The sequence below is a fragment of the Xyrauchen texanus genome, chromosome 46 (genome assembly GCF_025860055.1).
Source record: "Xyrauchen texanus isolate HMW12.3.18 chromosome 46, RBS_HiC_50CHRs, whole genome shotgun sequence".
Taxonomy (NCBI): domain Eukaryota; kingdom Metazoa; phylum Chordata; class Actinopteri; order Cypriniformes; family Catostomidae; genus Xyrauchen; species Xyrauchen texanus.
This window is the reverse complement of record NC_068321.1, coordinates 27,521,117-27,534,574: the sequence shown is the minus strand read 5'-3', so window position 1 is coordinate 27,534,574 and position 13,458 is coordinate 27,521,117. Positions and strand designations below refer to the sequence as shown.

The 13,458-nt window shown below is 38.7% G+C and overlaps 1 protein-coding gene across 1 annotated transcript; it reads right to left on the bottom strand.

Annotated features, from left to right (window-relative positions):
* Positions 1-4,327: 4,327 nt before the first annotated feature.
* LOC127638184 (twinfilin-1-like) lies at positions 4,328-13,222 on the bottom strand. Its single transcript, XM_052119607.1, has 9 exons — positions 13,112-13,222; positions 12,288-12,365; positions 11,759-11,937; positions 9,591-9,686; positions 9,381-9,485; positions 8,800-8,925; positions 7,462-7,612; positions 7,232-7,353; positions 4,328-6,039 (listed from the first exon to the last, which is right to left on the bottom strand). Exons 1-9 carry the CDS (start codon positions 13,134-13,136, stop codon positions 5,866-5,868), a joined length of 1,056 nt encoding a protein of 351 aa, XP_051975567.1. The 5' UTR covers positions 13,137-13,222; the 3' UTR covers positions 4,328-5,865.
* Positions 13,223-13,458: the final 236 nt, after the last annotated feature.

Below are 13,458 nucleotides of genomic sequence, written 5' to 3'. Positions count from 1 at the left end.
GTAACTCTACCCTCCCTAGCAACCGAACCAATTTGGTTACCCCATGTGACTCTACCCTCCCTAGCAACCGGACCAATTTGGTTACCCCATGTGACTCTACCCTCCCAAGCAACCGGGCCAATTTGGTTACCCCATGTAACTCTACCCTCCCTAGCAACCGAACCAATTTGGTTACCCCATGTGACTCTACCCTCCCTAGCAACCGGACCAATTTGGTTACCCCATGTGACTCTACCCTCCCTAGCAACCAGACCAATTTGGTTACCCCATGTGACTCTACCCTCCCTGGCAACCGGGCCAATTTGATTGCTAAGGAGACCTGACTGGAGTCCAGGTCTGATAGTCAGCGTCGAGTGATTGGTCCTTTTTGACACAGCACTAAGAAAAGTAACAGGTGTCCGCTGACAACGGCGTTTATAAGAGTCTGAACAACAATTTACGCTTGATTAATGACACTTACAACATTTGCATTGTGATATATATATAGTATAGTTTATATAGTATATATAGTTTAATAGTTAATGATGTCGATTGAAAATACACAGTTTAAATAAGAAATTAATTATTAAGAATCATCGTAAATTAAATTAAATATAGAGAGGGCGAGAGTCGTGCTAGATCAATTCTCTACGGAGCCTCTCACGGGACAATATCTACGGGTGAAGACTTCTGGGCAAAGTCCCTTTCAAGGCAATTCAGTCCACTCTTTAGAACGCTCCCGGCCCATGCAGCCAAAAATGGACTAAAACAGCAATTGCGAGTGGGGTGGACAATGGGGTCCATTGCCACCCCCGCCCCCCCAGCTCCGCCACTGTCCTAAACAGGTTTCTGCATATTCACTCATTGAAGATGACGGAATCACGGGGAATTGGGACAATCAGCTTTCAGAAGGAGGGCGTCTACTGGGGGCTGGCGTCAAATCGTGGGTGACCCACATGTAGCCATGAAAAACCTGAACAAATCAGACTTTAACCCTCCTATAGCATTGAAAAATGGCATCTTCCTTTGATATTCGCCATCATTTTTGTTCAGGAGGGTCACATGTGTAACCCTTTTTTTTTTTATGATGATGATGATGATACCATTTCTTCCCTGAAGAACAATAAAAGTATGCATTTCCGTTGTGATTTTATGCTATTTTGATCTTATTTAAATTTGACCATTAATTTGAAAACACAAATAAGCATATTTTTGAGATATTTAGTTTTTTTTTTTTATTCTGAACAGACACTTCTATAAGTTGAAACTGAAGCGACTAAGAGAATGTGGCATATATTGGAGGCATGTTGCTGCCATCTGGTGAATAAAATAAATATAACATGAGTTGAGCACCATGGCATGCCAGTAACAGCCAATGGATTGCTGTAGTCCCCTACTGTGTCGTCTGATTACTTATTGTAAACTAATTTTATATATTTTATATTTGTGGCTGATTTATTGATTGTATTTGACGGATTAAAAAATAAATAAAAAGGCTAGTTGTGACATTATTTTTCATTAAGAAAATAAATGGTGTCAGTTGTGATTTGAAATGGGCTTTTGAATGACAGTTGGCTGCGAATATTAATTAAGAACATTTTAAAATGTCTTGCAACACTTATTGGTTACATGTATCAAGTTTCAATTAAGATGTTTTGGTTGGACGATGGCTCTCCAGAAGACCTCAAGATCAAGAGATTCAAACCATAGACTGTAAAAAAAGATGGACGACGCCCCTTCGCTCTTTTCCATTGGTGCGAACTGAAGCCGCCAGTGTCCCGATATGAGCAGGAAGTAAAGCCGCGAAATCAAGGCCCCGCCCTCACTCTCGCTGAATCAATAGCAAGGACACGCCCCTGCACTTTTGACGGTGTGAAATAATTAATTATAGAAATTTAGATATTACATTTAAAGCTCCAATCTCCAATCAAGATCCCGAAAAAAAGTCAGTTGGTGCTTCAGTGACTACTTCGCTCAGATAACCTGTCAATCACAGCTGTCAATCATGATGTCACAGCAGCGTTTTTATAGCATCAAATAACTAAAAACAAACTTATTTTGAAAACAAACACTTGAAATGACATCAACGTGATAGAAACGACAGTAAATGACAGAAACTATCTTTGGAAAAAAGATATGTGAAGTGTAATTGAATTGTTTAGTTGGTCTCACGTCCCGTTGAATAACATGGGGAGGCGGGGTTTATGACCTATACTAGGACCAGCCACCGGGGGGCGATCGAGACGTTTTGGCTTCACTTTTGAGGGCTTGTGTGGCACACTTGATTCAAACACTGAGGAGATAAAACAGATTTTTCTCCCTCATTTGGTGTTTTTTGAGTTTTTAAGTCGTTCTAGAGATTGAATGTTCCAAAAATCTATTGACCTCCCTATCTAGACAGTATTTTAAGGCACCTTAGAATGAGACATGAAACTGCAGCAACACTATGCTTCCTTCTAATGCTTATACCTTCTTTTGGCCAATTTCGAAGGCAGTATTACACGAATCCTAAATGGAGAACAGTCCCAGAATGCATTGCGTCAAACGAAATGTCAATTCTAACTATAATATATAAATCTGTAAAACACCGTTTCATTAATTCATGCTTGTAATCCAATTAAAATAGTTTGCCATATATTTTTGTGCTTATTATTTTGTCTCGACAAAACAAAAATACTCTTGTGCGACAAACTTTGTTTTGGGTTTTTCAAAATCCCTAAACCGGGACCAACATTTCTAACACTAACTCCTCTTAGAGCTTTCAAGCTATGTCCATCAGATTTGGTACAAACCTTCAGACTGTTCTGGAATAGCGTACGATGTCTTGATTGAACCGTTTGGAGGTGACGTTTTTGCACAGCGGACGAGCAAAACCAAAAAAATCCCATAGACTTACATAGGGGCGGGCAATATGACCAAAATATTCAATCATGATATGAATAATTCTATATCACAATAAAGATATACATCACGATATAGTAAAACGTAAAAGAGTGGTGGTGGCGTAGTGGGCTAAAGCACATAACTGGTAATCAGAAGGTTGCTGGTTTGATCCCCACAGGCACCACCATTGTGTCCTTGAGTAAGACACTTAACTCCAGGTTGCTCCGGGGGGATTGTCCCTGTAATAAGTGCTCTGTATAATACATTGGTACTCAGAAGGTTGCTGGTTTGATCCCCACAGTCACCACCATTGTGTCCTTGAGTAAGACACTTAACTCCAGGTTGCTCTGGGGGGATTGTCCCTGTAATAAGGGCTCTGTATAATACATTGGTACTCAGAAGGTTGCTGGTTTGATCCCCACAGTCACCACCATTGTGTCCTTGAGTAAGACAACTCCAGGTTGTTCCGGGGGGATTGTCCCTGTAATAAGGGCTCTGTATAATACATTGGTACTCAGAAGGTTGCTGGTTTGATCCCCACAGTCACCACCATTGTGTCCTTGAGTAAGGCACTTAACTCCAGGTTGCTCCGGGGGGATTGTCCCTGTAATAAGTGCACTGTAAGTCACTTTGGATAAAAGCATCTGCCAAATGCATAAAATAAAAATGTATCTGGAAAACCAATTAAAATTGGTTTATTTATGCATGTGTATATATATATATATATATAAAATGACCATATTGTAATGTCTATTTTTGGACAATCCAGTTTTTTGGCAATTTCAAGCATTGTATCACCTTCATTCCTCAAAACAATTATTGACAGTAAAATGTTTCTTTTTGGCCACTTTTGCCCTAATATTGACCTTAAGACATGCCAGTCTATTGCATACTGCGCAACTCAAAAACAAACAAAGACAACGTTCAGCTTCATTTCATGAACCAAATATCTTTCAACTGTGTTTGATATAATGGCGAGTGATTTTCTGGTATCAAATGAACAATTTAGGATGATTACTCAAGCATAAGATGTTGGAGTGATGACTGCTGTATAGATATGATCAGAAATGACTGTAGGACTCAAACAGTGATGGTGCTTTTATTTACATCAGTAATGTCCTGAATGCCACTTTGTTGACTTAACGTACCAATTTTCTTCCGAAACTGCAAAATCTGTACATTATTTCAAACGTTTGGTCACCGGTGTGTTTACACATTTTCCTCTTTTATTTGGTTTAAATTGCAAGTTTGTATCCGAGTTGGAGGATCGTTTTCATAAACATTCCCAGAGCTCTGGATAAGAGATGCTCGCGGTAAATCCACAACAAATCTACATTTCTAATGTATATTCTTACATATACTCCTGCAGAATTTTAGCCACAAAGTGCTTTAATTTAAAGATCGGTTAACATGATCCTGGATTTTCTGTGAACCTCACCAGCATTCCATAATAAAGAACAATCCTTTGAATTGTTTAAATATTTTATTTAAAAAACATAAGTTGTACGGAGAGGATTATTATCTGTACACGTGATATCACATACAGCTACATATGAAACTCAAGAGCAGTTGATGTCACAGTCCAGATGTAAAACAGTGTTTGCCAGAAAAATGACCATCAGTAGACGAGGAATATTCAATGTGACCTGTTCGTTTTGACCCTTGACCCCATATTTGGTGATATATTTAAATTCACATATTTCCGTCTTCCCTTTTTAGCAACGGTCTCAAATTCATCCTAAAAATTCACTTGCGATCTGTACGTGCTCCATCGTAATGGAATTGTCACTGCCGGGGAAATACAACTCACAGAGAAACACCGCAAAACAAGAGACGAGACAACGGTTACCGAATGAACAGCACTTGCATAGAAAAATTAACATCTTGGCACAATCTTATCAAAAAACGTGAATTTTATTTATGCCGTAAAAAAGGACAGCGTTAAAATGGAAATAGACATTTGCGATTCGTCAGATGTAATTTAAGATTTCCCTCGTGTTCGATAAAACTAGACAAATAAACAATACTATGTTAGGATTTTCAACTATTCTCCAAACGTTGAAAAACGTTATTTCTGGGACATAATCCAAATGCAATTGCGTATTACCGTTTTCATTCGCACAAATGTAGTTGCCCAAATTTCAATTGGAAAGGCAAAGTCCATTTGCGATTGCATGTCTTAAAATTGATCGCAAAAGCAATATTAATTACCCCGTTTGCCATTTCACTTTCTCTGCGTCCCGTAAGGAGCCTCCGAAATTCAAATGGATTCGCATTTCCCTTTGCACTCGCATTTCCGATGCCGTCAATAGTTTTGGGGGTGGGAGTTTATACTGTGGGGCGCGTTTGTAATCGTTAGTGACGCCAGTTACAATCGACTACGTTTTATTGCACCTGCCGCTGTGCGTTTGTGTACATTATTTAAACTTTCCACTAAAGATTTACTGAAAATAGTCCTTAATATCCTTCCATACAACATAACAAAGAGGAATGGCGATCATTCAGGAATGGGGGGCGTTCGTGGAGCAGTAACAGTTTCAGCAGTCACTACGAGTCTTAACATCTCGTTAACATGCTGTGAATTTGGCACAGTTAAAAGTCACAAAAGCGTTTCTGAATTATATACGTTGACATTGATCATAATTGCACACAAGTTCGGCTTTTCATTGTTTAAAGAACGTGTGACATTGCTGTAAATATTTTGCATGTTTGACAATCATGATGTGTATTGTTAATTTTAATTAAAGTTTCAATTGAAGTTATGCATTATTGATGCTATTATGATGGCAGATTTATGAATGGTGACCTTTTTTTGGGGGGGTTGGTTTTATGGTAACTCAACAATTACGTTCATTACGTTTACACGAACCACAGAAATCGAGAAAACAGGCGCGTTCGTGTCATAGCGTGCATAGTTCATGAGGGTGCTTTATGAAAAATAAACGTTCGACAGTTTTGTTGCGTACAGACGTGGCCTCTTTGATTTTGTTTGTTGATGATCAGTTAATCGTCGCCGGCGTCGTCGCCCTCTCCGGGTCGCCGCGTGATTCTGCGTTCGCCCTTCCTGCCTTGCGGGCCGCGGGGTTTAGCGAACGCCTGCTTGTGCGCGTGTTGCTTTGGGTGAACCTCATCGTACAGGAAGTCAGCTGTCAGCTCATCGCCATTATCGATCTCCATCTGAAGAGTAAAAACATGGTAAACTTTAATCAGAGAGTTCTACATGCCACAATCTTTGTCATTAAAATAATATTACAGTAATGAAATTAATGAATGAGAGTTTGACAGACTTCAAATATTTACAGTGAATTAACATTGTATAACAAGCGTTAAAGTGGTACTGTCTCTTTAAGAACGCCGGCAGTTCAGTGCTTTGGTTAAGCGCACATTAACGAGAGTCGCCATGTGACGTGTGAGTAAAATGAATGTTTCTTTTTACATTTTGATCAGCAACTGACCGTTAAGTATAAAGGAAATTAAGACACATTATTTAATGAAAGTGGAGTGATTGGATCTTGTTTTTGATGGACACACATTACACGGAGGTAATGTTCATTTTCAAGCACTTTTCAACAAAAAAAAAAAGCTTGTTTTCCTGGTATTCCAGTACTTACATTTAGTAACCTTGTAAACAGTCTAGAAAAGAAGTGACAGTGAGATTTTGATTTTAGACGGGTCATTAGTGGCCAAACACTGAAGGTTTGATCCGTTTGTGTTCTTCTTATGCTCCTTAAGTCTCTGGAAGCCTATAGAAGCCTTTGGGGAAAGGTTGTGAAATTTGGCACACTAATAGAGGACACTCTCAAATGTAACTGACCCAAATTTAGGGTCTCTAACTCACTCCCTCTAGCGCCACCAACTGTTCAAAGTTGAGCACACGTTTCAGCCTATACCTTTTGAACCGTAAGTCCTAGAAACCATTTATTCATCTGATTACTTGGCTCATTCCGAGCCCCAATGGGACGCACTGTTTTGAAGCTCCACCCACTAGATTTTCAGCCATTTTGAAATTTCCAAAAAAACTACTTTTTAGGTTTTTTTGTAACTCCTCCTAAACGTATGTCCGGTTTGCTTAAAATTTTAAACGTATCATTTAGAGACATTCATGACAAAACTCATGGCTGTATCTTTGCAATGTTTTAGCATATTGACATATAATTTCAGCACAGCGCCCCCTAGTGGTCAAATGATATAATAAAATGCTTATTTGGAAAAAATAAGCCTATTGTCCATGTACATTGATACCAAATGATCCATGGTCAGCCATACTTCCTGTCTGACATTTAGTCCTAATAGTTACACCAAACTGATGAATGTCACCAGATGAAGTTGTCAAATTTAGTAAATATGAAACGTCACAAAAAGATCTGACCTTCTTCTCGACCTCCATGTGCAGTTTGCTCTCCACCATCTCCAACAGCGGATTCTTACAGCTGGAGTACAACATCCGCTCTTTGATTCCACAGCTGTAACCCGGCATGGAGTAAATAAACACTGAAACAAACAGCCGAGAGTACATCGGTGAATTAGTGGATATCATTTGAAAAACTAGTATGCACATGTTGTAAATGTATAGAAACATCTGTTTGCTGATGTTTGTACCTATAGACTCCAGGTAGTCGCCCTCGTGTGAGTGTTTGTAGAGGAAGAAGTGATATCGCGCCGCGTCTTTAGGAATTCTCTTGGGTAAATCTTTCATTTCTGTGGCATCCGTGTTTGACAACATAATCAACTCCTCCTCAAAATTAATGCTCTATCAAGAAACAACAGACATGCATGAGGAAAAATGGAGAAGCCTCTGGTATAAAGACCTCAGACCGTTCTCAGATATTCAGTATTTTCCAATCAATGAATTTCCAAGACTTTTCCAGTTTTTCGAGATTACAGGATAAGGATTTTTTTAAATATCACTGCACGGATATTACAGAGAATTTGTGTTTCCTCCCAATAGTTTTGCGTTTCCTCGCATTGGTTTCTGTTCCGTACAAATAGTTTGTTTGCATTTTCTCGCGATTGTTTCGGTTACTTCGCAATAGTTTTGCGTTCCCTCGCATTGGTTTCTGTTCCCTACAAATAGTTTGCGTTCCCTCACCGAAGTTTGCATTCCCTAGCAACAGTTTGCGTTCCTTCGAAATCATTTGTGTTCCCTACAAATAGTTTGCGTCCCTTCGCAATTGTTTGCGTTTCCTCACATTGGTTTGTTCCCTCGCAACGGTTTGCATTCCCTCGTGATGGTTTCTGTTCCTTCGCAACAGTTTGCGTTCCCTCGCAATAGTTTCTGTTTCCTCACACCGGTTTGTGTTCCCAATAAACAGTTTGTTTGCATTTCATTGCGATCGTTACCGTACTTCCCAATAGTTTTGCATTCCCTTGCAATAAGGTTTGCGGTCTCATGCAATAAGGTTTGTGTTCCCTCGCATTGGTTTCTGTTCCGTACAAATAGTTTGCGTTCCCTCACCATAGTTTGCGTTCCCTCGCAATGGCTTCTGTCCCGTCGCAATTGTTTGTGTTTCCTCACATTGGTTTCTGTTCCCTCGCAATGGTTTGCGTTCCCTCGCAATGGTTTGTGTTCCCAACAAATAGTTTGCGGTCCCTCACCACGGTTTGCATTCCCTAGCAACAGTTTGCGTTCCTTCGAAATAATTTGTGTTCCCTACAAATAGTTTGCGTTCGCTCACAATAGTATGCATTTCCTCACATTGGTTTCTGTTCCCTTGCAACGGTTTGCGTTCCCTCATGATGGTTTGCGTTCCCAACAAATAGTTTGTTTGGGTTCCCTCACAATAATTTTGCGTTCCCTTGCAATACTATTTAAGAAAAAGAATAAAAGAGCTCCTTTAAAGAGCTCTGTAGAAATTTGCCTGGAAACCACAAATTTTTTTTTGGTCATTCCCTGATATTTCCAGGTTTTCCATGAACGTAGAAACTCTGAATTCTCACAAGCTGGACGTAGTTCAGTTTCTTGTCTTTGAACTGCTGTAATGCAGCGAAGGCCTCTCCGTCCAAAGGGAACGCTACTCCCTGAAGAGTTTGCTTCGTAGTGTTCACATTGATATCTGTGTGAACCTGCAGTGAGAGAGACAGAGAGAGGTTCATTTCAGTGGATCAGGAGACAATAATAGTGATTCATAAAAAAACTGAAATGACAAAATTCTCCCATCATAAAAAATAAATTCAAGGAAGTAAAATAAATGTTTATTTTAGTCTTTGTATTTCTGCTTTCCAATAAATAAATGAACTGATATCAGATTAATCATGCTATATTGGTCTCTTTCACTCATAAATGCAGACGGCTATTTAAGGAAAATGAAACCTCTACTTCCTGTTTTCACTGTGTCTCTCTCTCTGATTGGCCAGTTTTAAGGGTGGGGCCTACCAGTGTGTTTCACTGCATGTCTGTATATGGTCATGACTTCAGAGCTAATGATTCCCACTCAATATCACATGACACTCTACAGTGATGCCTCAGGATCAGTCAAAAGATCCAAGACTATGTTTGATAGTAGCTCAAAAATGGTTACCTCACTGAGTTTAATCTGCCGTAGTTCCTCCTCAGCTGCAGTCAGTGGTACAGGAGCGGACTGTGAGGTGACATGTTTCTTATAACCGCTTAGAGAAACATCATCCTGACACACACAAAGACTTCATTCACTACAGTACAAAGATCAATCTCTGCCATTCAAGAGAACAGTTTGGAGTAAAAAGCATGATAATTATATGTTTGTATGAACCTTAACAGTGCCAAAAATCTCATCCTTAATGTGTGCGAGTCCAAACTCCTTCTTCAGTGTGGATCTGGTGGCTGCGTAAAGCATTTTAGGCCGCACCTGTGGAGAAAACAAATAAGAGTTAAAAAAACATGTGCAAACATTCTCACCGAGTGTTGGCCGGACGACACGAGAGCCACGGTTATCAATAACTCATAATGGGGTGTTTTATTATTTTTATAAAAACAAACAGATTGACATTTTTTATTTTTGTTACATGGTCACATTAAAAACGAGCTTCACCAGGTCTTCATTTATTTTTCAGAAATTACAACTGTCCCACAGTTGAAGTGTCATGTCCACCACACCAAAAATGTTGCTCCTAATAAAGTTCAATCACCAATAAAATTAATAACTACAAACTTGACCAACACAAAATGTGTGTCGATTGAAAGCTCAGAAGCTGTACTTTATAATGCATGTAGATATTATGACCAAAACTGAACAAGTGCTTTCAAATTTTCAGATAAATCAGAAGTGTCCGATTTGATAATTTATATAAAAAATATGTAATAATAATAATTGCACCGTCCATATTATTGCAATCAGTAGAAACATCAAACTGATCAAATATTAATGTGTCATATGTTGTTGGAAACTTTTACACACAGATAAAAATATAGCAAGTAACAGCTAAATATATGTCTTTGACTATTATGCTAATGTTGCTTATATGCCGTGTTTTCACTTATAACTTCAGAAAAAATAAGCAGAACATAAAATCTCACATATGGTTATTTAGAGTCTGTGATTATCTTTCAATCGAGTCCACACACAAGATAATCAGATGTATAGATCATTAGATAATCCACATGAAGCACAATGTTACATATGGCCACCAGGAGATGGCGCCAAATACACGACACAGACTCAATGATGACTCAAATGACACAGAATGAAACTCATTCTGTGAAATCTCGTGACTAAAATCATGTGTGCATGCTATGCAAACCTTTAGTCATTGTTGTGTTTGCATGTGTAATTAGTTCTTATGTACAATTATTATCTTTTATTTGTTTGGAGATGTTTTTGGACACTATGATACATTATGTTTGTAATGTTATAACTTTTGATCGCTTTGTCGTATCAACACAAAACTATTCTCGGATACAGTTGACATTAACGTGAACAAAACAAAAGCAGTTTTTCTGACACACCTTATTTACCCCCAGAGATATATAATGTTAAATAAGAAAAATAAATGGCAAATTTTTTCGTGATTTTTCAGCAGTTTCTTAGGCCGAGAGTCTAAGAATGTATCAATATAATTAAGTTTCCAATACAATGATACTAAACACTTAACCCTCATCTTTTATGGGCATCATTTCCAGTCAAGCTGTACTTTTGTCAAATTATGCAAAAAAGCATGAAAATTGTATTTAATTGCATGTATTTAGAACACATTAAATATTAGCTTTGAAATTATCCTCCCGTCATTTGATTTGAGATAGGTTAAAACGGTTATTTCCAGAAGCGTCATATACATACACTGTTGGACATTGTTAGCAGGCAAATTCATTAAACTAGAAAGTGTGTGAAAAAAGTTTTAACGAGATTTCACAGGTTTTTAACGAGATTTCACAGGTTTTTAAAGAGGAAGTCCACAGCGCTAAAAGTGCCCAAAGTTGAAGAAACACTTTATGATGGAAGACGACGACATAAATGTTTACAACAAACATATAAGCCTCTGTATCTCGATGATGTCACCTGTTTAACATCACTCAGAATTTCCCACCAGATGAGAGAATCAGCTGATTCTAGATCAGTGTTTATCACTCGAACACACAACCACAGATCACTCGACATTCATGTGTGAAATCTTTGACGTGTTGTAACATGTTCAGTTCTGCCTTTCACACAAAGAATTGATGGTGTTTTTAAGAACCTAGAAACCAAAAGACTGATCTAAAGAACCTCTAACGAAGCGTTGAGAACCATTTAATGACTCATAAACCCGGTATAGACAGAAATGAGTTCATTATTAAACATATATACCAATGAAGAACTTTACAGAAATGGTGTTGCGACACACTTCTGCTGCACTTAAATATACTTCAACGTTAATCAAACTCATAAAGTTGACTGTGTGTGTGTGTGTGTGTGTGTGTGTGTGTGTGTGTGTGTGTGCTTACTGGTGAATTGTCAGGTGACCAGGCGATGAAGATCCACTCATGTCCCTGACTGTTTTTGGAGTCAAGGCGGAACAGGATGTAGCAGGGCAGTTCTTTTTCCAGAACAGGAAGTAGAAGGGAATCGTAGTCTTCCTCCCAGCTGCGACACACTGGTTTAGTGAGGCCTAAAACCAGCTCCTCTGGAAACATGTGACAGTATGTGACACTAGTATGCAAGTCCTTTTAAACGATCTTTAGCGGTACAGATATTTGCATGTTAAGACTCGCCAATTGATTGACCGACATTTGGCCATTTTGAGATTACTGTCCGATAACCGTGTCCGTTTGCTTCCCCGCAGCGTACACTTCAAAACCAATCATTGAGAATTAATAATACTTTTTGTTTTGTGTTTTAGAGACACATTTGTTTGTAAAATAAGTGTGCATTTATTTAATTTCCTTCCTAAACCCCGCAACAGTCGACTAATGGTTAAAAATTATAATTTTGCTCTTTAGCTTGTAAACGGTTCCAGTAGGATCGCAGCCGTACCATTTTCAATGATGATCTTCAGAAGTCTGTAATCTCCATTTCTGGCATTGGCGAAAACATCCTTCACTTCTCCAGCAGCTAGAAGACCAGAGACCAAACACACACACACACACACACGTTAAAATGTCATGCTACAAACCAACAGTGCACTGTTTTTTCCATCCTTGTTCAATGCATTCATTTATAATACATGCATTGAGTTTTATGATACATTATAGATAAGCATAGTTACTTTGTACACAATTAATAATGCATGCTATGTGCTGTTCATGTCTGTGCACTAAGTAGGAGTATATTACATACATGCACATGCTCTCAATATGATCACAATACATACTTTTCATGTGAGGACACTCTATAATGTAAAATGTGCAGGTATGGCTAGTTTGATGACGTCACAAACATGCATCCACCCAGTGTTACATATCCTACATGAACGCACAGACACTTAGTATGTTATACACAAGGATGCATTTATAATGCATGTGCTGACATGAACTCATTATTATATTAAGGGATGCATGCAGTCTGGCGCGTGAGCGGCGCGCGTGGAAGGCGTTGCCCGTGCGCTCGTGAGAGTAAAACATGCATACACAACACCGAAACAGCTCAGTCCATTAAAACAATATCAATTCAACGCATGATGATGATGATTTATAGTGATTAAGACGAGATCCCATTGAAATCAGTGCGGCAGATAATGTTTATAATAATTTGTATTCGTTTTCTAAACGAAACTCGGCGCTAAGTGAGTCCGACTGCGCTCGTGCACTCTCCGAAAACACGTTCTGATGTATAAATCATGTAAATAACTCAGTTCTTACCCTGAATACCCGTTTGATGAGACATTATTTTTCACTCGGCGGATGGTGTTTGAAGACTAGCAATCCCGGAAGAAGGAAGCAGAGCAGCGGTGACGTCAAATGACTCTGACGCGTCAGCCCTCCCACCGCCAGTGCGCATGCGCGATTATGAACACGAACTATTTACGCTTTATTTTCATTTTAGTTTTATTTTAGAGACTTTAATTTATTATAATGGTCGTTGTTGTTATGTTGCGTTTTTCTTTTGTTTTGTTTAGAGCACAACAGTTTCCTACAAATCGCATTTCATTTGCAATGGTATGAAGTTGTAGTCATAAAGGCTAATCCACAACTGTAATTTTATTTCG